This window comes from Dendropsophus ebraccatus, chromosome 12 (genome assembly GCF_027789765.1).
Source record: "Dendropsophus ebraccatus isolate aDenEbr1 chromosome 12, aDenEbr1.pat, whole genome shotgun sequence".
NCBI lineage: Eukaryota > Metazoa > Chordata > Amphibia > Anura > Hylidae > Dendropsophus > Dendropsophus ebraccatus.
The window spans coordinates 34,620,898-34,643,593 of NC_091465.1; the positions used below are offsets into that span (position 1 = coordinate 34,620,898).

The 22,696-nt window shown below is 41.3% G+C and overlaps 1 protein-coding gene across 1 annotated transcript in view; it reads left to right on the top strand.

Moving 5' to 3' along the window:
• The window catches only part of ANKK1 (ankyrin repeat and kinase domain containing 1), a 60,340-nt gene extending 48,089 nt beyond the window's left edge, over positions 1-12,251 (top strand). Inside the window, exons 5-8 of the mRNA XM_069947748.1 lie at positions 3,131-3,286; positions 4,701-4,834; positions 7,109-7,145; positions 9,057-12,251. Coding sequence (XP_069803849.1) covers positions 3,131-3,286; positions 4,701-4,834; positions 7,109-7,145; positions 9,057-10,342 — 1,613 coding nt within the window. The 3' untranslated portion in view covers positions 10,343-12,251. The remainder of the gene's footprint in view (positions 1-3,130; positions 3,287-4,700; positions 4,835-7,108; positions 7,146-9,056) is intronic.
• The last annotated feature ends 10,445 nt before the right edge of the window (positions 12,252-22,696 follow it).

A 22,696-nucleotide genomic window follows, 5' to 3' on the forward strand; every position in this document is an offset into this window, starting at 1 on the left:
AGAAACAAATGATTAAAAACGTCTAAAATACACACGACACCCCACTGACGATGATATATGGTCCAGTGGGACCTGACAATCCCCCCCCCCCCAAAAAAAAAAAAAAGTATACAATGTCCCAAATGACAGCCAAAACAATATAACCAAATGAAAAATAAAAATGTACAAGTATACAAGATGCAAGCACAAACCAATATAAATATAATATAATGCAATATCAAAGTGACAAATAGTGCAGGTGCAACACAGAAAGTAAGTACATAGAATAAACTACAAACAGTAAGGCTGCCACATGGAAAGAGGGTCAGGACAGAACACATGCGTTCCGTTGCATAGACTTCCTCAGGGGTTAATGATAGATAACTGGTGTAAGACAGAAGATATACATTTTCTTTGTTTTATTTATTTATTATTTCTTTTTTCTTTTTTTTTTTTTTTGGGGGGGGGGGGGGGGGGTCAGGTCATGGTCAGTGGAGTATTGTGTGTATTTTAGATGTTTTTAATCGTTCCCTGCCTTCCATTTTTTTTGCATGGTGCCAGCCCAGGCATTTTTCATTATAGACATAATGTAGCTTATCTTCTGAAATGAGTTGAATCAGGTGGCCGACCAGGAGATAAAGCACACAGCCATGCACTAATAACACTAACACAATACAATACTGTTTGCATGTAGGCTGGATCATAAATCTTAACCTACTACTGTATCATGGAAGAGATCCTAATCGTTTTATTATAGTTTTTCTCTGTCCATATTCGTTTCACTCCCATTTTCGGCCTACAAAATATGGATGAAAAATACAGATTGGAATATGGCAATGTGGCCCAAGGGTGAATTTGCACACTGCATTTGTTGAGGACTTATATGTTGCATTTGAATTAAACTTCTATACTGTATTCAAAAAATTCAACATGAAATTTGCAAAAACTATTCTTTATTTACAGGATAGGGGATAACTAGCTGATTGGTTGGGGTCCCGGTGGTCTGAAAATTCCTTCTCTTAAAGGAAAACTAACAGCAGGATTATAATTTAACTTGACATTATGCTTTTTAAGGGCACATAGTAAGATTTTAACTCTTCTAACCTGCTGTTAATTTTCCTTTAATGAAAGCACTAAGTCTCTACAGAGCATTAATAGAGTGATGGTTGTGCATACATTCTGCGTTCCATTCATTTGAGGGACAATTTCCCTCCATTCTCTGGGACTCCCACTGATCAGCTAGTTGCTCTCTATCCTGTGGATAGAAAATAATGTTTGATCTTGGGTAACTCTTTTAACTTAAACTGTGAAAAACACAGCTCTGATATAATATATGTCAGGATTTTAGCATAGTCTAGTTCATGGCCACTTTCACATGCCAGTATCATCACCAGTCTTTTACAGACCCATTTCTGGATTTGGCCTACAAATACTGTCTCAGAACACTGACTAAAATACTGTAACCTTTGTATATTATTATTATTATTATTATTATTATTATTATTATTATTATGTTTTTTTAATAATGAGCTGCATTTATCTTCGTCAGCCACCGGGAGTCAAATCCTGAGAGTTTGGGTTTACGTGAACCCAAACTTAGGGCCCTATTACAGGGAGTGATAATTAGCCAAATCAGACGATTCAGCTGATCATCGCTCCGTGTAATAGAGAAAACCATCAGCCGATGAAACGATCATCGACTGATGGTTTCTTTAGGTCCTGACTTAAAGTCATCGGGTGTTGGGCGCACATTGCTACATGTAATAGCCATGCGCTGGCAATGGCTGATGATTGTAGTTTAAAATATAAAAGTATTAACTCACCTTACCATGTTGCCTGGTGTCCTTGGAGGCCTTTCCCACTGTCTGTAGCTCTGCCTTCTCTGCACTGGCAGGCCGCTGGCCACTCAGTGAGTCACAGGCCCCGGGCCTGTCTCGCCCTGTGATTGGCTGAGCAGCCGGCGGCCTGTCAGTGCTTAGAAGGAAGAGTTGCAGACACCGGGAAAGGCCTCCGAGAACACCAGGGAATGTGTTAAGGTGAGTTAATACTTTCTTTTTCTATAATAAAGGCAGCCCTTGCTGCCCAATAGTTGGCCTGCCTAATTGCTCAGTAAAGGAGTGCTGATCTAGAAGATCGGCGTTCGTTTACAGTTTATAATCGGGCCATGTAATAGGACCCTAACTGTTTATCTCCTCTCTAATTCACATTATCGGAATTCCAGATGCTCCCATAGACTTCTATGTCTTCCATGCCAAAATTCCAAACAAAAACAGGACAGGATCTATAACTTTCTGGTCTATTTTCTCAAACACACACCCATCAGGAAAAATACTAAAAGATGTCCGCGCCCAATAGAAGCCTATAGGTCCGGTAATTTTTTGATAGGAAACATAAATACATTTTGCAGGACTCATGCAAGAGTCCTAACTAATTAGGAAACATGACCCCCTTACACTGAGGTGTGTATTATAATATTCTGCTGCCTAGATCTACTGAGGCTAATGTACCAAAATTTTGCCTTCTGTTTTTAATGAAAAAAAACTTGAATAAGTTACTGATTCCCGCGACACATTTGTAGTGAAGGGGATGTGAAGAAGCAGGAGAATACATAACTAGCAAAAATTAATTAACAAATCAAAATAGTAAATAAAGCGTGAAATTATACAAACATCATATTATGCAAACTTGGTGTGTGTAAAACCACAGCGAATAGTAAATTGCGTCACATGTCCCTGAAGAGTTGTCATAACATGTCAGTTAATAAGTAGTTTACATAGGAAACAATAGAGATGAGCACAACTGGCGCATGCTCGTGTCCAATTGTTTTACATTTATATACCGGTGGCTGAAGAAGTTGGATGCAGCCCTAGGGATTCCTGAAAAAAGTGTATACAGCCATAGGCATGTTTTCTCTGACTTCCTAGGACTACATCCAACTTGCATCCATGCCAAAGGATCAGACTTGAGCACACTTATCCCTAACAATCAAGAATAGTTTAGAATAATAAAGTTTTTTTAAACAACTTTATGTGAAGTTTATTACAGTATCAGACAGAATCTTTTTGCCTTGTTCAGCTTTTAATTATAAATGTAGTAAACTGCTAATAAACACACCTAATAGGATACTGTATTTTCATTTCTGTGTCCTTAGGTAGCAGCATGATGACTGTTATAGTAAAAGTGGCAGCAGGACATCGGCCTCCTTTGGAGGACATTTCGGAGGATGGTCCTGTGGAATGTCAGCAGATGATAGACTTGATGAAGAGGTGCTGGAACCAAGATCCCAATAGGCGGCCTACCTTCTCCGGTTTGTATTCTTGGCTAGCGGAACCAATCCATCCATTCAGTATATGGATAGCCAGGAATTTAGATGGTCTAAAAGTAATCCTGGTTTTCTTCTGCTGGGCAAAAGGTGTGGCCTGACATAGATTCTCCACGCAATAATAGACACGTTGGATGTTTCCAAAGCCAAAATTTTATAAGACAAAAACAGTTTGGTACCATTTAAAAGAATTAATATCTAGATTTTTTTTCAGTTCTAGTTTCTTTTTTTCCCTTTGGGTGGGGGTGGGGTGGGGGCTGGGGTGATGAGTGCATTGAGATACCATGATGTCATGAACTTCTATAACATTCTCTGTAGATTTTTAATTTTTTGATTATTGATTGCTACCCTATCAAAAGCATGACCTGTGTTCTCCTAAATCTTTATAATGTAGGACTGCACTCAAAATGAATTAGTTGATAGATACATATCAGTATTACCTTTAGATTAACCATTCAAAATCTGGGATTACATACAGTGCCTCCATCTTCTAGCATATTTGCCATTGGGTGTCCAGGCCGGATCAATAGACACTGAATGCAATGCCTTTTTAACCGGTGAATTCATGCCGGATGGTATTTACACTAGATGGTCTATAGGCACATTGCCATGTGCAATTTTGTCCTATGGGGTAACAGATGGGACACCGAATGGAAAATATTTATCTTGTGGCCACATCCGTTCATATCATGGATGTTGCCGGATCACTGGACATGCGTGAACCCAGACTTAAATAGAGAACCTTGTACCAGTAAGGGGTGGGGGAGGGGGGAACAGGTATGGCCTTTGTGGAGAAACAAAGAGCTCATTAGTATGCAGCGGGAATACCTGGGGGAGGTAGTGGGCTGAGCTAGGTGTTAAAGGGGGTGGGGTTTAGAGTATAAAAGGACAAGTAGTTTGACCAGGGACACAGCACTTTTCCAGATCCCACCCTCCGTTGTTGTATTTATTGTATTTGATGTTATTTATTGTATTTATTATATTTGTTTGTTGGACTGAATTTACTAGTTGTGAGGCGGAAATCACGATCCTTTCAGCCCAGGTTGGCACTTAGGTTAGGGGCCCATTGGCAGGGACAGTTCTACTATACGGTAGCGCTGCTGCCAATGGGAGAGGGCCGGTCTGGTACAGGCTACCCTCAGTAGATAGGCACTTTAGTTTTCTGGCTGAAGGGTCATGATTTGCGTCGGGCCTCCCCGTTAGTGTTTGTTACAATGTTTAATAGTGCAGCGTATGCTGCAATTTCCGCCAGAAATGTGTTTTATTGTGTTTATTGGGGTATGCAGGAGTGGGGTTAGCAGGTTCCCCCCCTTAATGCACAATCCAGACTACATCTTATCTGTTATACTTATCTTTTCTATTAAGATGTGTACTTATTTGCTTCTCTGTCTCTTTGTAGAGATCATTGTTGAATCCCACATGTTACTTTGTTTAGTGCAAAGTCCTCTCCCGGAACATGAAGCTTCTGGGCCCAAAGCTGAACAAGATCCTCTTAAGTCTTCAAATGCAGTTTTGCTTAATGAAAACAGTGATGTAAGTGACCTAATGAAAAACGGAGGGTTTAAAGCGAATCTGTCTGCTGTAACTCATGTTCCAAACTGCTGACACTGTTAGATAGCTGTTAGGTCAAGAAGACACATTGAACCTTTCATATACCTGTCTGTACTTTCAGTGTGTAGACAGATGCGTAAATTCTATGGTACAAAGCATCAAAGAGGCTTTCCCTAGCTAGTAAGGATGTTACTATGTAACTATAACAATATGAATGTAGGTTGTCAGATTTAACATAGCCTCTGACAGCCAGGGGGTGCATGCCCCAGTATCTGGACTTTAAAAGGCATTTGATTCTATCCCACATAAAATGCTGGTCCATATCATGAGGATGTTAGCAACAGGGGAGAATATATGTAATTGGGTAAGTAACTGGCTAAGTAAAAGGAATTAAAGGGAGGTTATTGATGGAACATACTCTGACTGGGTCACAGTTATAAGTGAGGTACCGCAGGGCTTAGTGCTGAGTTCACTTATTTTCAGTATGTTTATTAATGACCTTGCTGAGGAGCTACTTGGTAGAATTTCAGTATTTGTAGATGACACTAAACTAAGTAAAGTTATCACCACAGAGAAGGATGATATAATATGACAAATGAATTTGGGGAAGCTGGAGGCTTGGGCACAGAAATGGCCTATGTTGTTTAATGTGGATAAATGTAAGGTAATGTACCATGGCCATAGAGCTAAATGTACCTATTACTGTATGTGCTAAATAGTTAATCATTGGGTAAAGCTGCTACCAAAAAATGTTTGGGAGTATTGGTGGACAGTAAACTCAACTTTAGTGCTCAGTGCCAGGAAGCTGCTGACAAGGCTAATGAAATTGTGGAATGCATCAAAAGAGGCATAGATGTTTATTACAAGAACATAGTTTTTTCTCTTTCTTAATCACTGGTTGGACCACACACGGAATACTGGGTACAGTTTTGAGCACTTCTATATAGGAAGGACACGGCTGAACTGGAGCGGGTGCAGAGAAGGGCAGTCAAGGTCATTAAGAAAAAGGATGGGTTACAATACCATGGTTATCAACCTTGGGGAAATGCAGTTTCAGGAAAAAGACAATTTAGACATTGTAAGGCCATATGCAAACGTCCTTGTCAGGAAATACTGATCAGAAAGTCTTTCAGAAGGCTTAAGGAAACCATCAGAATTTCCTATTCCGTAACTGAACCAAAGAGAAAAAAACACAAACATACTCACCTTCTGTATAGCTGTAGCAGTGCTCTCCTCCCCTTTTCTCCCTCTACCTTTCATAATGAATAATGCTGTTTCCAGCCAGAAGAGTGAAGTTCCCTGCCCTGTCAAACACAGCGACACATTTAACTGTATACGCTTCTGATGTGGCCCAGATAAGTTAGAAGAGCAAGATGCAGCACCCAGCAACACTTTTCCAGGTGCTGGCCCTGGCTAGCAGCGCATCCGAATTCCATCCAGTTTTCAAATGCACGCATCCAGAACTATACAGAATTCCAGATGCTCCCATTGACTTCTATACGGTCTTCCGTGCTAGAATTCCAGACAAAAATAGGACAGAATCTATAACTTTCTGATCTTTTTTCTGGAACGGACACCTATTAGAAAAAATATGAAAAGGTGTCCATGGCCCAATGGAAACCTATAGGTCCGGTAATTTTCTGGTACGAAATACGGATACATTTATGGGACACACGCATGAGACCTAAATAATTAGGAAACATGACTCCCTACATTGGCGTGTATTATAATATTTTACTGCCTAGAATTACTGAGGCCAAGGCACCAAAGTTTTGCCTTTAGTTGTACTTTTTTAATGAAAAAAACTTAATTAATTTACAGATTCCTGTGACACATTTGTAGTGAAGGTGATGTAAAGAAACTGTTAACAGGAGAATATATAAGAAGCAGAAAGTAATTAACAAATCAAAATAGTAAATACAGCGTGAAATTATACAAACATAATATTATGCAAACTTGGTATGTGTAAAACCACAGCGAATAGTAACTTTCGCCCCATGTCCCTGAAGAGTCGTCGTTACTTGTCAGTTAATTAGTAGTTGACATAGGAGAAACAATTCTGCAATACTGATTAATGATTTTTCTTCCACAAGAGACAGATAGTCTGTTTAGCCCTGATCAGGGGCTGGTACCTAAATGTTATATTTATACAATTATATGTCAGTGGAAAGTGTATATTGCATTACTCTGTTATAATTTAGTAACCAAAATTATTTCTGATTAATATTATTAACTTGATGTGTCTCATCAATACAGGACAGCCAACAGCCATCATCAAGCTCCCTAAGCAGTGGTAAGTTTCTCCTTTGTATCATTGATACACTAAGCATAAACTATTGCACACTTCTTCCCACTGTAAAAACTAGAAAAAAACCTTAGTTGCCTCCTGATAACCTAAGATAACCAGATAGATGTGTCTGTAAATGTTTTCTGGCTGGATTAGGGTGTATAACTTTAAATGAGTTAAAGCAAATGTACCAGCGGTACACCACTTTTCAGTTTTTACTATAAATAGACCGGAGCCAGCGCGGAGATGCCGGTGCCATGGTCCTTTTTTTGAACCGCGGCCCAGTTCCTACACACGGTGCCAGGCTATTACTGAGCACTGGCCCGGCCTGAAGCACTGGAGGCGGGCTTGCCTGTCTCCAGTGGGAGGGAACTCCCTCCCCCCCTAGGACACAGCTCCATTAGAATCAATGGAGCCGTTTCATAGAGAGGAGGGGGTTTCCTCCCACTGGGATGGGCCAGCCTTCCTCCAGGGCTTCAGGCTGGGCCAGTGCTCAGTGATAGATTGACGGGGATGCTAGTGCCGCAGTTTTTTTTTTAAACCACAGCCCAGTTCCCGGTCTATTCAAGGTAAAAAACAGAAAAACAATGCACTGCTGGTACATGCGCTTTAAGGCCATGTTCCCACCGGCCAGGTCACAGTACGGCCGGTGTCAGAAAAGGTCATCCCAGCCGGTACTGATGATCTTTACAGCCGCTGAATTTTGGATGCGGGTGCATCTGTGCACACAATGGAGCACACACGCTCCATTGTTTGCACTGATAGGTTCTTTTACAAGATATATAACTAAATATATTCAGTGGACATACAGGGGGAGATTTATCAAGCACAGTGTAAAGTGAAACTGGCTCAGTTGCCCAATCAACCAATCAGATTACACCTTTTATTCCTCACAGACTCTTTGAAAAATGAAAGGTGGAATCTGATTGGTTGCTAGGGGCAACTGAGCCAGTTTCACTTTACACCATGTTTGATAAATCTCCCTCACAGTATATGTACATGTAGGCAAATCTCATCTTCTGAACCACAAGTCAACTTCTCCCCATTCCACCATCCTTGATTAATAGATCTCAATTAAAGCGGACGGTGTGGAAAGAAGCCACTGGGGACAGTCTCGATGACTTGTGGTTCAGGTAGCATGAAAGTGATCACAGGTTTCCTTAAAAATAATGTGTATAATTAACTCCTGCAAACTCAGGCTATGTTCCCATGCATTTTTTTCCCATAATGACAGTTTTTTTTTGTACAAGATGGACTTCTTAAAAAACGGTGTTCAAATGGCCAAAAAAAGTATATGAACATAGCCTGAAACAATAATATAAAATTTTTAATTAATTATTTTAATTAAAACCGAAAAGGCAAAGAAATGCAAGACAAAGATATAGAAAAAATATATTATCCTTTATTAATGTATACAAAAATAAACTTGGTTAAAAATGCATGTAAAGGGAGCTGGAGCTGATACAAAACCCCAACAGAGGGTGGATACAAGTAGGTTCAATCACATAAAGTGCCAAGTAAAACTCACAGTGAAAGAAACAAAAATAAATACCAACACACTGTGAGTTTTACTTATTCTTTCTAATAGATGCCCAGTGCCCAGCATATATGTATATAGGTTCTCTACTTACTGTTATTTATTATGTGACTTGGCACTTTATGTGATTGAACCTACTTGTATCCACCCTCTGTTGGGGTTTTGTATCAGCTCCAGCTCCCTTTACATGCATTTTTAACCAAGTTTATTTTTGTATATATTAATAAAGGATAATATATTTTTTCTATATCTTGGTCTTGCATTTGTTTGCCTTTTCGGTTTTGGTTTAAGCATTTTGTGTGCATATGGACCTATAACACTAGAGCCATATTTAGGATCGCTAATTATATTAATTATTAATTTATTTAATTTCATTTTAGGAACAGAAAGCTTGCTTCAAAGCCTCTTACAGATCAGTGATATTTCTTGGGTGGATGAAAATAACTTTACTCTGCTTCATTTTGCGGTTACTGAAGGAAACTATGAGCGGGTGAACCATTTTCTTGGCCTGAATGCTAATGTTAATAGCCGCACATTGAATGGATCCACGCCTCTCATTCTGGCAGTACAGAGGAAGCTACTTGATATCTGTGCCTGCTTAATAGAGAATGGAGCCAACGTCAACATAACGGATGAAGACAATTGGTCACCATTGCATTATGCAGCCCAAGGAGGAGATGACCGTATAGCTCGGTTACTTTTAGACAATGGAGCTAATGTTGATGCATTGGAACATGATGACTGGACGCCATTGCATTTGGCTTCCCAAAATGGATTTGAAAATGTTGCCCGTGTTCTTTTCACGCGTCACGCCAACCCAAATAGTCAGGAAACAGATGGAAAAACTCCTCTTCATGTAGCCTCTTGTTATGGTCACTATAAGATTGTCAAGCTTCTAATTAGCCAAGGAGCTGACCTAAACAGCAAGCCAAAAAATCAGAGGACTCCTCTTCACATTGCCGCTGATAGAGGTTACTTTCGAGTAGTGCAACACTTGATACAGAAAGGAGCCGATCTAAACGCTGTTGACAATAGCCATTATACCCCATTGCACATGGCAGTTGTGAAAGGCAAAGGTTTGATATGTAAACACCTCTTGAAGCATGGTGCCGAAGTCAACCTGAAGACCAACCAGGGCTGGACACCTTTGCACCTTGCAATATATAAAGGACACACTGAGATAATACAATTGCTCAAAGACTATGATGCCAAGGTTGATGCTATTGGAGATATGACATGGAGTGTACTCCATTTGGCTGTTCGCTACAGTGAAGATGCCATTGTTTCTCTTCTACTAGATATGGGAGCTGACCCAAATGTTGCAGAAGCGTCTGGCTGGACACCCCTTCATTTTGCTGTTCAGAGAGGGTCTTTTTGCAGTGTTATTAAGTTAATAGAAAACAAAGCCAATGTAGATGCTCAAAATATGTTTGGCTGGACACCATTACATGTGGCCGTTCTAAATGCCAATGCCGCCATTGTAAAGACCTTGCTTCGATCTAATGCCAAACAGAATATACAGGACACCAGTGGCTGTACCCCATTACAATTGGCAATAAGAAATCAAAAACATGACATTATTTCACTCCTAGAAGGAGGAACAGACACTTCTTCCAGCAGCTCAGCCGAAGAGGATATGGGTCCTTACCTAAATTTTCAGGAATAGAGTTTAACCTGGAAACATTTCACCATATCTATATAAGTGCCTAATAGAGACCAATGAATCGTTTGATCAGGGCTCAGCTCATCAAGGCCGCAGCCTTTCAGCGCTGCTCCGCTCCCTGCTGCTCCACTCTGGGTGTTGGGGAAAAGTAGGATCCAAACCTGGGAAACTGGGAGATGTTTCCCTGGATTGGATCCAACTTTTCCGAGTATCCTGGTAGGAATGTCAGGGAGCGGAGCAACGCTGAAAGGCTGCATACTTAATGAGTGGAGCGCTGGTCAAAAGAATTGCTTTGCTTAGTTGAGATCAGCAATTCCCTCTAGTGCCTAACCCTGCTGTTAGAGTATACAGACTTTCAGGCTCCAACCTCTAGGACAATTCATTTTATGTGAATAGAGTTGTGCTGAAGTGGCTTGTCCAGTTTTCGGTCAAGTAAGAAAAATCTGTGAAGTATGGCAGCTTTCCTGTTATTTTGGGGAGGCTTGAAAAGGCAGACACCAACTATGGGAAAATCCATTCAAACCTATTGAGAAAAATAACTATTATAGATTTTTTTTTTTGGTTTAAATCCTTAATAATCTCACTTCTTTAAATCTGTGAATTTAAATTTGTGAGTGCGTATTAGTGTAGCTTCACACATACTGGATCCGCAGCGGATCCTGGTAGTGTGAAGGTCTATGGGGTTACATATCAGCAGTAGAATTTTCATTCCACTGCAGATATGTAAGCCAACCCCTTTAACCGCCCCTTTAACCGGGAGGGAGCATACATTACGTGCTCAGCGCCATGGTTCTGTGTGAGGCTCCCGGCTCCCCTTGCTCCCCATCAGCCAATCAGTGCTGCCATGCAGCCATGGCGCCGAGTAGGTAATGTATGCTCCAGGCCGGGGGCTGCGGGGGGTTAAAGGGGCCCGAGTCACATACTGGCAGCGGAATGAAAATTCTGCTGCGGGTATGTGACCCATTGAACTTCACGTTACAAGGACACGCAGCGGATTTTGCTGAAAACCTGAGAAAGAGACATGTCTTCTAAATGAATATATGTACAAAAATATTTAACTTGATCCTTGAGTCCCACGAAGTATAACTATATTAGTTGAGATGGGAAATATTCCTGTAAGTCAGGGAGCCTGCCTTTATTTTTTTTTTGTGCTTCAACTATTCACATAGACCTAGTTGGTCCTAATCAGCCAATCAGTGCTGCCGTGCACTGATTGGCTGATGGGGACCGACGAGAGCCGGGAGCCTCACACACAGCTGCGGAGCTGAGCAGGTACTTTGGGCTACGGGGGTTAAACGGGCCTGGTTACATACTCGCAGCGGAATGAAAATTCTGCTGCGGGTATGTAACTCCATTCAACTTCACACTACATGGATTTTTAGCGGATTTCGCTGCAAACTCGCAGCATGAAATCCGCTGCAAATCCGGTACGTGTGAAGGTACCCCAAGTGTGAATTCCCATAGTTTTTATGCTGTTTCTGAAGCTAAAGCCAGGAATGGATTTAAAGAAAGAAGTCTTAGTCTTTCCTTTCTATTTTTCCTCCATATATGATCTCATGTCGTGAAAAATAACTTTTGACATGTCATCAGACATGTGAAAGTTTATTCCATCACCGAGGCAGCAGCTGCCAAATACACTTCTAAAAGCAATAAAACAGCAGATAATGAAATAAACTTTCACATATTGGAACTTACTAGATTCTGTTGGATTCCTTCTTCACATTGTATCCATTGGTCAGCATAGGGATAGTTGACCCACCACCTATTTTCCTCCTTTTACCCATTCAAACCATAGATCTGGACCTGGTCCCAAGTGCTGTTGGACTTTTTGTGCTCTTCATATGTCATCAGACATGTCAAAAGTCATTGATCCCATTGGGTCTCACTGCTGAGACCCGCTGGGATCAGGAGATATAGCCGGTGAGACACCACAGCAGCCATGGCATTCACTCCCGGCCTTTATTTCTGTTACAGTTGACTCCATCAATAGTAGTCTTTGAGATTACCTAGATGGATAGAGCAGGTAGCCAGAGAGTGGATTAGGTTGCTGATTCCTCTCTCCTGCTATTTAGTTTAATAAACAGCTATGGGGGCAATAACTTATTGCCCAAGCCAGGTAGGTCTCAACAGCGTGAAATCATTATTAGAAAAAAATATTTGTGTTTACTTGGGTTATCTTTGTAAAAGCTTTATATTCTAAATCATGTGAAAATAGAAGAATTTAGGAAGCAAGAAAAACTCCTGTTGTCCATCACTGTTTGTAGCTATAGGGTATACAACCAAAGGTAAATGAGAACATACTTCCTGCAAATTTTTAATCTGTTAACAGATTTTCCAGTGTCTTAGGCATATAACACTGAAGATTCATTCTGATCAGTGTGAGGTGTCATGCATATGGCAGAGCCGGGGGCACAAAGCCTGTATACCAGCACAGCAACAACAATAACAAGAACCATGGCTAATGTTTTTTCTTCACAAGGGATTCTAAGTGTCAAGGAGTCTCCGCAGTTCTGTGAGCACATCATATGCTATAGTAAGGTGCCTACATACATTGCCATATTACAAAGATATTGTCCTCTAGACACAGAGTTTCCTGGAGAGAATATCCTCATAATAAAGAATTCAATTAAACATGCCTTGATGTTTGTGAATTATAGATTATCTATGAACACAGAAAAACCTTTGTGAGTCGCCGTATGAAATCGGAGTCACACAGAGGTATTAAAAGGATCCATAAACTTCTGTAGGTACCTTATTATTGTTCCATACAATACATACCTTGTACAAAGCTATAATAAAGCCACCTGCATGAGCTCATAGTCGTTCAACAGACGTGGAAAATGTGTCTGACTTTGTGTATCTCCTTTTTTATGTGAACATATTAAAATATGGAAGCTTTAAAGTTATATATGTGAGCATAAGGAGCCTAATGTACATAGCGAAACAGCATAGAAAATATATGTATATCTTGTAATAAATATAAAGTATAAAAGTCAAATGTTAAATGGATTTTCCAGTTTTCTGTAAATAAATGAAAGTGTAATTAAAGTTTTTGCCACTTTTTAATGAAGTTTGTGTTTCCATTTCTGATTATTTGAAAAATCTGTTTGCAATCATTGAACAGGAACATTTTTTATTTTACATCAAGGTGTTAAACACCATAAAGACCTAATAATTAGAGATGTCACATCTGTAGGGGGAATAATGAGCCGTAAGCTCGTATCCAGCCCACTTTCCCTACCTACTGTTCTTGGATGTAGTGCCCTAAATAGCAGACCCCAACTGGGCGACGGTTCCTACACTGGCAAGGCACAGGGCTGTCAGGAGAATAGTCAGCAGTACATGTCTAGGAGAACTAGGAGAAGCAAAGAACCAAATCAGAACCAGAAGCCTAAATCAGAAACATGCCAAGGGTCATACACATACGGTAGCAATATACAAAATCAAGAGACAAGAGCAAGGTCCGAGCAGGGCCGATTCTGGGGTCTCTGCCGCCTGAGGCAAACCTCAGGCTGCCACCCCCCTCACTGGCACTCGAACCCCCCCCGCCCCCAAACCCCCCCCCCCCCGCGTGCGCGCGCCCGCAGCAAGCTCACCACCAACATACACTACCGCCCCCACCTAACTGGAACAGCCAGGGGCCGCGGCCGCCGGAGCTCTTCAAGGCGGATCTGCCGCTTTAAAAGTAGGGGGCTCCGCTACCACTACCTGTTCTAACCAGTCCATTGAGCTTCCGGGACAGGTCACCTGATGCACGCCGGCCCCGTAAGCTCACAGCTCCAGCCCCGCGCGCCGCACCTCTCTAGTCTCCTGCTCAGTGGCATACATGTAACAGCTGACCGCACAGGACCGCGGGAGAGGTGCGGCGCACGGGGCTGGAGCTGTGAGCTTACGGGGCCGGCGTGCATCAGGTGACCTGTCCCGGAAGCTCAATGGACTGGTTAGAACAGGTAGTGGTAGCGGAGCCCCCTACTTTTAAAGCGGCAGATCCGCCTTGAAGAGCTCCGGCGGCCGCATCCCCTGGGTGTTCCAGGGAGGTGGGGGCAGTAGTGTATGTTCTGGAGGGGCCCGGCAGGCGGCCCTACAACTGATAATCTGGGCGGCCCAGCGGGCATTTGCCTGGTCCGCCAGATTATCAGCCGGGCATGCCGCCGCCTGCAGGACCGCAAAATCTGCCGCCTGAGGCGGAATACTCATTCAGCCTCATGGCAGAAGCGGGCCTGGGTCCGAGATACAAGCCAAAGGTGAGAAATACTTAAGGAACACTACAGAAGATACTTATGAAATGCTCGTGATACAGTTAGGGACCAAAAACCACGGGCAGCTACACTTTGCCAAACACACCAGAGCTCCTAATAACTGGGCCCGGCCAACCTAGTTCTCCCCCTAATACTGACTGGATGCCTGTCTGCCGCTTGAGATGACTGGTATCGTTGAATGGAGTTTGCCAAGCAATCCTGTATTCTCTATGGGAAGGGATAAGTCTTGCTACAGTTAATCTCTCCCGGAATAACGAGTTTGGGTGTAATTTCAGGTACAGACTATGTAACTCAGGAAGCCTTAGGGTCCTATTGCACGTGCTGACTATGGCCCGATCATTTTAGTAATCGAGCACCGATCTGCTAGATCGGCATTTGTTTACTGGACCTATTACACGGCCCAATAATCAGGCACTTAGGGCTACATGGATATCATTAGCAATGATGTGCTCTGCAGCTTCCCAATCCCAGCGACGCTGCTGCCTCCGGGACCAGGAAGCTGCAGAGCACTGGAGAGAAGCCCGGAAGCGGGGAGAGGTAAGGTGTCAGGTGTTTGGGCAATTGTTAGCCATTGGCCTCAAATCGCTATAACAAGTAGTGATGTGTGGTCAACGCTCAACGTTTTATGGTCCAAACCTAAACCAACGATCAGCCGATGATCATTGTCATCGGCTGATCGTTGTCTATTACACAGACAAAAACATGACTAGACTAGATGTATAAATGTAAGTGTAGCAGATCATCTCTTCAGATTTTTAACCTGTACATACAGTATTAGAAAAGAATTTCATTAAACGTTAACATAAAACTAGTAAAGGGTCTTTAGAGAGAAATAACACATTCCCCTATCACAGAGAAGACACACTTGAGGTGTGAGGACACGGCGTACAGCTGAATGTTCTTGTGCATTTCCATATCGACACATAAACAAAATTTCCGCCATTTACTTTTACATCTCAAGGCTTCAGAATGGCTCATCTATCAGGCTGGATAAGTGCATAGGTCTAAAGAACAGTTTTTACTCTGGTATATAATTATCTTTTATTCTAAGGGCCAGGGTACAGAACATATAAAAAGTATTCACACGCCTCTCCTTTCATGGTTCATTGTATAGCACATGCTGTTGAATTACGGCGGGTGCAATTAAGCATATTGATCAATAGATGAGGATTCTTCAATGTCAAAGTGAAAACAAATCTCTAAATTGATCTATATTGGTTAAAATGATTAAAGAAACACTCCAGGCGAATCTGATACACTATGTAATGCCTAATGCTTGGCCAGAAACATGGATTCTGCCTAAGGAATTGGTTATTTGGCAGCATTTTGTATAATCATGGCCTTAGGGGAAATGTGATGTAGTTGGTTTGAATAGGGAGGGGGGACTTAGGAAGGTTGAACATTTATACTTAAGTCCGTAGGATGACATTAGACCTGTTATTGATCTTGAATGTTCTTATCTACTAAGGTACATGAGACCAAAGAAGCTTTAAAATTCCTAGTCACATGCACTGATCATTTTTACTATGATTTTGCGCGTTTAATTCCTTACTGTTATTTAAAGGGTACCTGTTCCCACTTGTTACCTGTCCATTAGAGTAAGTAATTGTATTCACCATTAAATAACAATTCGGCTATGTGATATGTGGTTTAACCTATTGCTTCTGCAGCCTATTTTGACCGTAGAAGAACACTGAGCGGACTGCTCAGAGGTAAGTATAACTCCTCTGGCAGTCAAGGAAAATAATCCGGACCCTTGCGGGTCACTCTGGGGGAGTCCTGATCGGACAATGACTGAAGTGAAGCTCCTGTCAATTACACTTAAACACAGTTATAAAGGGGTTAATGGTGGGCAGCAGTGCGATTACTGTGACACATCGTTAACGGTGAGGACCCAGCTGCTGAGAGCAGCCGGTCCTCACTCTCTATAAAGCAAGCTTAGCTCTTGACATGATGTGCCGGGTTGTCAGGATGTACAAACTAACTCCTTTTTATGACGACCACGTACGTTATTTGGCAGCAAGGGGTAAGTGTGAACAATTCCTAACAAAATGACTAAGGTATATTAACAGTATGCAATAGAAAGAAAATGAAAAGCACTGTCCGGATCAGAAGTAACTTCTTTACATATTCAACACACAGACAGGTGCAATGAACATTGCAGCGGGGTTAGATGCCAGCACACTAATAGAGCTGTTTCATGCGCAAGCACACTTCTTCCAGGCTGCACTCTTCAGGAATGTCTAAGCTTAAATACACCTTCCTAGTGACGTACACTGACAAGGATCAAATCACACTTTTATTTATTTTTTTGGCTTACTCCATTCATGGTACATAAAAAACCCAAACATTTTAATTACGCACACAACGATACCTAATATGCTTTCCTTTTTATTTTTTTGTATGTAAAAAAGAAAAAGGGGGTGATTTGGATTTTTATTGGATTTTTGGATTACTGTACTGAACATGGCCTTAGGCTTAGAGTCAGAGTTGCTTTAGTAAAGTTCCCTTCTCAACCCTGGTACATTCGGACTCAGCTCTATCCAACGATTTAACCAAAAATCATCCCATTCTATATACTGTTGATATTTTACACACGATGAGTGTTATCATGCTCACCCTATAACACATTGAAGTGTGCTTACACCTGGAACTACTACCTATACCTATTTGCAAGGGTGACAGCACATATTGCAAAATCTCTATTCTTTCTTCTTTCTCACTAGATGACTCGGCACTGGACATGGCAATATGAATATTAATTTAATAATAGATGACAGTCAAAAATGAACCAGAAGACAATAACCAAAAAACAAAACTGAAAGGACTTAGGGGGAGATTTATCAAACATGGTGTAAAGTGAAACTGGCTCAGTTGCCCCTAGCAACCAATCAGATTCCACCCTTTTATTCCTCACAGACTCTTTGGAAAATGAAAGGTGGAATCTGATTGGTTGCTAGGGACAACTGAAGCCAGTTTCACTTTACACCATGTTTGATAAATCTACCTGTTAGAGTGTACTGTAATAACTTTTGATATTTGCAAAAAGTTTTAATTGATAGTGGAGTGTTCTGACTGATCGCTAGACTGTTTGTCACCCCTTCTGTAGGTAGTTGCCCTCTGTAGGTAGGTCCCACTGTTGGAAGCCCGTTGGAAGTATTTTCCCCCTTAGATGCCCTGACGCTGTTGTGAAGTCATTATAACTGGCCCTTGTAAAGCTAGCTCAGATCCTTATACTTTCCTATTTTCCTGATTCAAATACTTTGACTTCACTAACTGACTTGTCACTTGCCGCCCACACTACCTTGACAGATACCATCGTTATTGGGATTATCAATGTTACTCGGTTCTTCTGTCAGTTTCAATACAAAGGCTAACTAGTGTGTCAGTACCGATACAAATACATAGTATAAAACACATGCGACTTAGCAAAAAAAAAAAAAAAAAAGAATATATATATATATATCTACACACACGTAATCACATTGTCTCAGAACATGAATTCCATTAGAGAAGAGGAAGATAAAGCAACATTTTATATCCTTTCAATGAATAGTTTATGGAATTTTTTCAAACTAAATGCCTATGCAATGGTTGCCTGCCTTTCTGTGACCTGTTGCATGTATAAAAACTGACATGACATGGCTGACACCTCCAGCCGCACGGCCCCGTGATGGGAAGGTGACAGATTGTCATTTCACAGCTAGACTGTAAGGCTTCTTCTGCATGCTTGAGCTTTGTTTTCAGGGTGATAGAAAGCAGAGGAGGGACAATAAATAATGAATGCTCTGGTAACAGATTCTCCTGATAAGATAGATATAGTCAGTAAAGTTTTATTTCAAAGCATGTCCATATTTAATCAACTCTCCTAGCTATACGTCTTTGTCTTCTATCATTATAACTGCGGATGCTGATTGTTATGTGTACACATTATGACTTCGTTCCCACTATGTATTTTTCAATAAACAATGGCCGATTGTATTAGCTACTATGGAATTCCGGCCGAAATGTATACACACTATATACACTACAGCCGGGATTCCATGCGGCTGCACTGAAAACTGACATGTCTATTTTGTGTGGCCACTATTTATTGAATGGTGCAGACAATATAAAGTATGGCTCTGGCCGTACTTTACATTATCTGCTATGGCTAATTGGAGTTTGGGAACATACCGCTATGCAATTAAAAAGAAGTTATGTTGACCTGGCCGGTACTACAATACAGAGCATTTCAGACAGGGGCCATTCTATCATGTACATCTGTAATGTACTGTACAGTTTATAGTGCTGCTCTGTAGTGTCCAGTACAGTATATAGTGCTGCTCTCTAATGTCCGATACAGTATATAGTGCTGCTCTGTAATCTACTGTACAGTATAAAATGCTGCTCTGTAATGTCCTGTACAGTATAAAGTGCTGCTCTGTAAAGTCCTGCACTGTATAGTGCTGCTCTGTAATGTCCTGTACAGTATAAAGTGCTGCTCTGTAATGTCCTGTACAGTATATAGTGCTGCTGTGTAATGTACTGTATGGTATATAGTGCTGCTCTGTATTGTCCTGTTCAGTATAGTGCTGTTCTGTAATGTCCTGTACAGTATATAGTGCTGCTGTGTAATGTACTGTACTGTATACAGTGCTGCTCTGTATTGTCCTGTTCAGTATAGTGCTGTTCTGTAATGTCCTGTGTTGTATATAGTGCTGTTCTGTAGTGTCCTGTACAGTATATAGTGCTGCTCTGTAATGTCCTGTACAGTATATAGTGCTGTTCTGTAATGTCCTGTACAGTATATAGTGCTGCTCTGTAATGTCCTGTACAGTATATAGTGCTGTTCTGTAATGTCCTGTACAGTATATACTGCAGCTCTGTAATGTACTGTACGGTATATAGTGCTGCTCTGTAATGTCCTGTACAGTATATAGTGCTGCTCTGTAATGTCCTGTACAGTATATAGTGCTGCTCTGTAATGTCCTGTACGGTATATAGAGCTGCTCTCTAATGTCCTGGTCAGTGTATAGAGCTGCTCTGTAATGTCCTGTACAGTATATAGTGCTGCTCTGTAATGTCCTGTACAGTATATAGTGCAGCTCTGTAATGTCCTGTACAGTATATAGTGCTGCTCTGTAATGTCCTGTACAGTATATTGTGCCGCTCTGTAATGTACTGTACAGTATATAGTGCTGTTCTGTAATGTCCTGTACAGTATATAGTGCAGCTCTGTAATGTACTGTACAGTATATAGTGCTGCTCTGTAATGTCCTGTACAGTATATGGTGCTGCTCTGTAATGTGCTGTACAGTAAATAGTGCTGTTCTGTAATATCCTGTGCAGTATATAGTGCTGCTCTGTACTGTAGTGATTATACTGGGCACTTTTCAATGTAATAAATGAGTACTGTAGGTAATTATTGGTTGATGCTGAAACCAATGAAAGATATTTACTGTATTTATTTTGAAGGGTAAAGTATTTGGTTATGAGGTAACTATGGAGAAAACAATTTATGAGTCTCTGCTTTATACTAAACAGCCAGAAACCGTAAGTTCAAAAAGTTGAAACATAAAGTGATTATATACACAACTTTTATTTGTATTGGAAACCTGTGTTGCTTTGTGCCGCCATGGAGTTGCTTACAGATACATTCTTAGTTTTTTTTTAGATTACATATTATTATTGCTATGGCAACATTCCATGCCCACGTGTCAAATAAATAAAAGCTGAAATGGAAAAGGAGAAATTCCCAAATTACTGAGAGAATACAAAAGTTTTCCTTCAAGGCAGAGGAAGAACAACAAGGCTCTGCTACTGTCTGTGTTATGGTTTCTTTTAACCCTTTCATGACCACCCTCTGTCTTTTGACAGTGGGAGGTGCTCCTGCACTAAGGGCGCTATTACAGGCCCGATAATAAATGTAAACGAGCGCCGATTTGCTAGATCAGCGCTCGTTTACTTGGCCCGATAATCGTTTAACAAGGGCTGCAGGGACAGCGTTCCGATGTCCTTGCAGTCCTTGTTTAAACTTTATACATTACCTATCCATGCTGCAGGGCTCCTCTTGCTCTGTGCTTCTCCCCGGGTCCCGTGCGCTCCAGCTTCAGAGCGGGCTGTCTCAGCTGACAGGCCGCTCAGCCAATCATTGGCCGCGGCGGTCCCGGCCACCGATTGGCTTAGCAGCCTGTCAGCTGAGACAGGCCGCTCTGAAGCTGGAGCGCACGGGACCCGGGGAGAAGCGCACCGCTATTACAGGTAGTGATGTGCGGTCGCACCGCTTTTACAGGTAGCGATGTGCGGTCGGCGCTCGACAATTATAGGTCAGAATAGGGCTGATTCGCCGATTATAGTTCCGTGTAATAGTACCCTAAGAATCAGAGCTGTCACATACAGCTCTGGTTCCTAGGCATCCTCTGGAGGACAAGCAGGCTCCAATCCTGCTTGATTAACCCTTTGAGTGGCGCAGTCACGGACCAAAGACCAAAGGGATTCGACGTTTCCCTAGCGAGCTGATCAGACACAGGGAAAATGCTCACAGGCACTTATGGAGACCCAGAAAGGACCAAGGGGCTGTCTTCCAAAAAAAAAAAAAGGAAAAGTGATCTAGTCATTTAGGCCTGGTCATTAAGGGGTTAAAGCCAGACCTGTAACATGTATAATACTGCCCATCAAATACTTTATTAAGGAGTCTGCTCTGTAGGCTGGTGGAGTTTGGTGTAAAGTGGGAGCACAAGGAGGAATGACCTCCGGATATACTGACTCTCATAGTCAATCTACTCTACAGATGTAGCATTACTTTTAGCTGGAATCTATGATAGGTCAGAATTACGCCTCTTAATAAATAAACAAAGCTCAAACCACATTGATTTTACTTGAACTAAATCATAAGGCTATGTTCACACAACGTAAGTAAATTATTAATTACGGCCGTTGTTGCCGATTTGCACTTCTTTACCCACATTGTGCTGCAGGCCAAGGGAATTCCGGCCGGAGTGTATACACATAGGTGGAGATTTATCAACAGGGGATTTTTTTAGATGTGGTCTATATTTGCTATGGCAAGAATAGACTTGTCTATTGAAAGTGCAATTTACTATCAGGGATAAGCCTGGTCTATTTTCTGTGGTGCTGATTTGTTTGTCTCAGAATTGTCTCTAAATAGTCTCATTGGCCCTGGTTTGCCTCCTAGGTAGTGAGCATTTTCTTCTACCCTTCTTTTTCAGATACCGGCATGCAGAGGATTACGTCGGATTCGTTTGGACTACATTGATGACCAGCGGACTTTAACCCCTTAAGGACAGAGCCAATTTCGTTTTTTCCTCCTTGTGCTTAAAAGGCCATAGCACTTCCATTTTTCCACCTAGAAACCCACATGAGCCCTTTTTTTTTGCACCACTAATTGTACTTTGCAATGATAGGCTGAATTTTTTCATAAAGTACACTGGAAAACCAAAAAGAAAATAAATGTGTGGTGAAATAAAAAAAAAAAAAAAGCATTTTGTTTATTTGGGGGGTATTTGTTTTTACGCCATTCGTATTAGGGTAAAACTGTCTTGTTATATATGTTCCTCAAGTTGTTATGATTAAAACGATATATAACATGTATAACTTTTATTTTATCTGATGGCCTGTAAAAATTCAAACCATTGTTAACAAATATATGTTCCTTAAAATCGTTCTATTCCCAGGCTTATAGCGCTTTTATCCTTTGGTCTATGGGGCTGTGTTAGGTGTCATTTTTTGCGCCATGATTTGTTCTTTCTATCGGTACCTTGAATGCACATATACAACTTTTTGATCGCTTTTTATTACAATTTTTCTGAATTTGATGCGACCAAAAATGCGCAATTTTGCACTTTAGGATTTTTTTGTGCTTACGCCGTTTACTGTGCAAGATCAGGAATGTGATTAATTAATAGTTTGGGCGATTATGCACGCGGCGATAGCAAACATGTTTGTTTACTTATTTATTTATTTTTATTTATAACCTAGGAAAAGGGGGGGGGGTTCAGACTTTTATTAGGGGAGGGGGCTTTTTATTGACGACAACACTTTTTTTTTTTTTTTTTTTTTACACTCGGTACTCGGTGGAAAGTGCCGATTTGCGAAT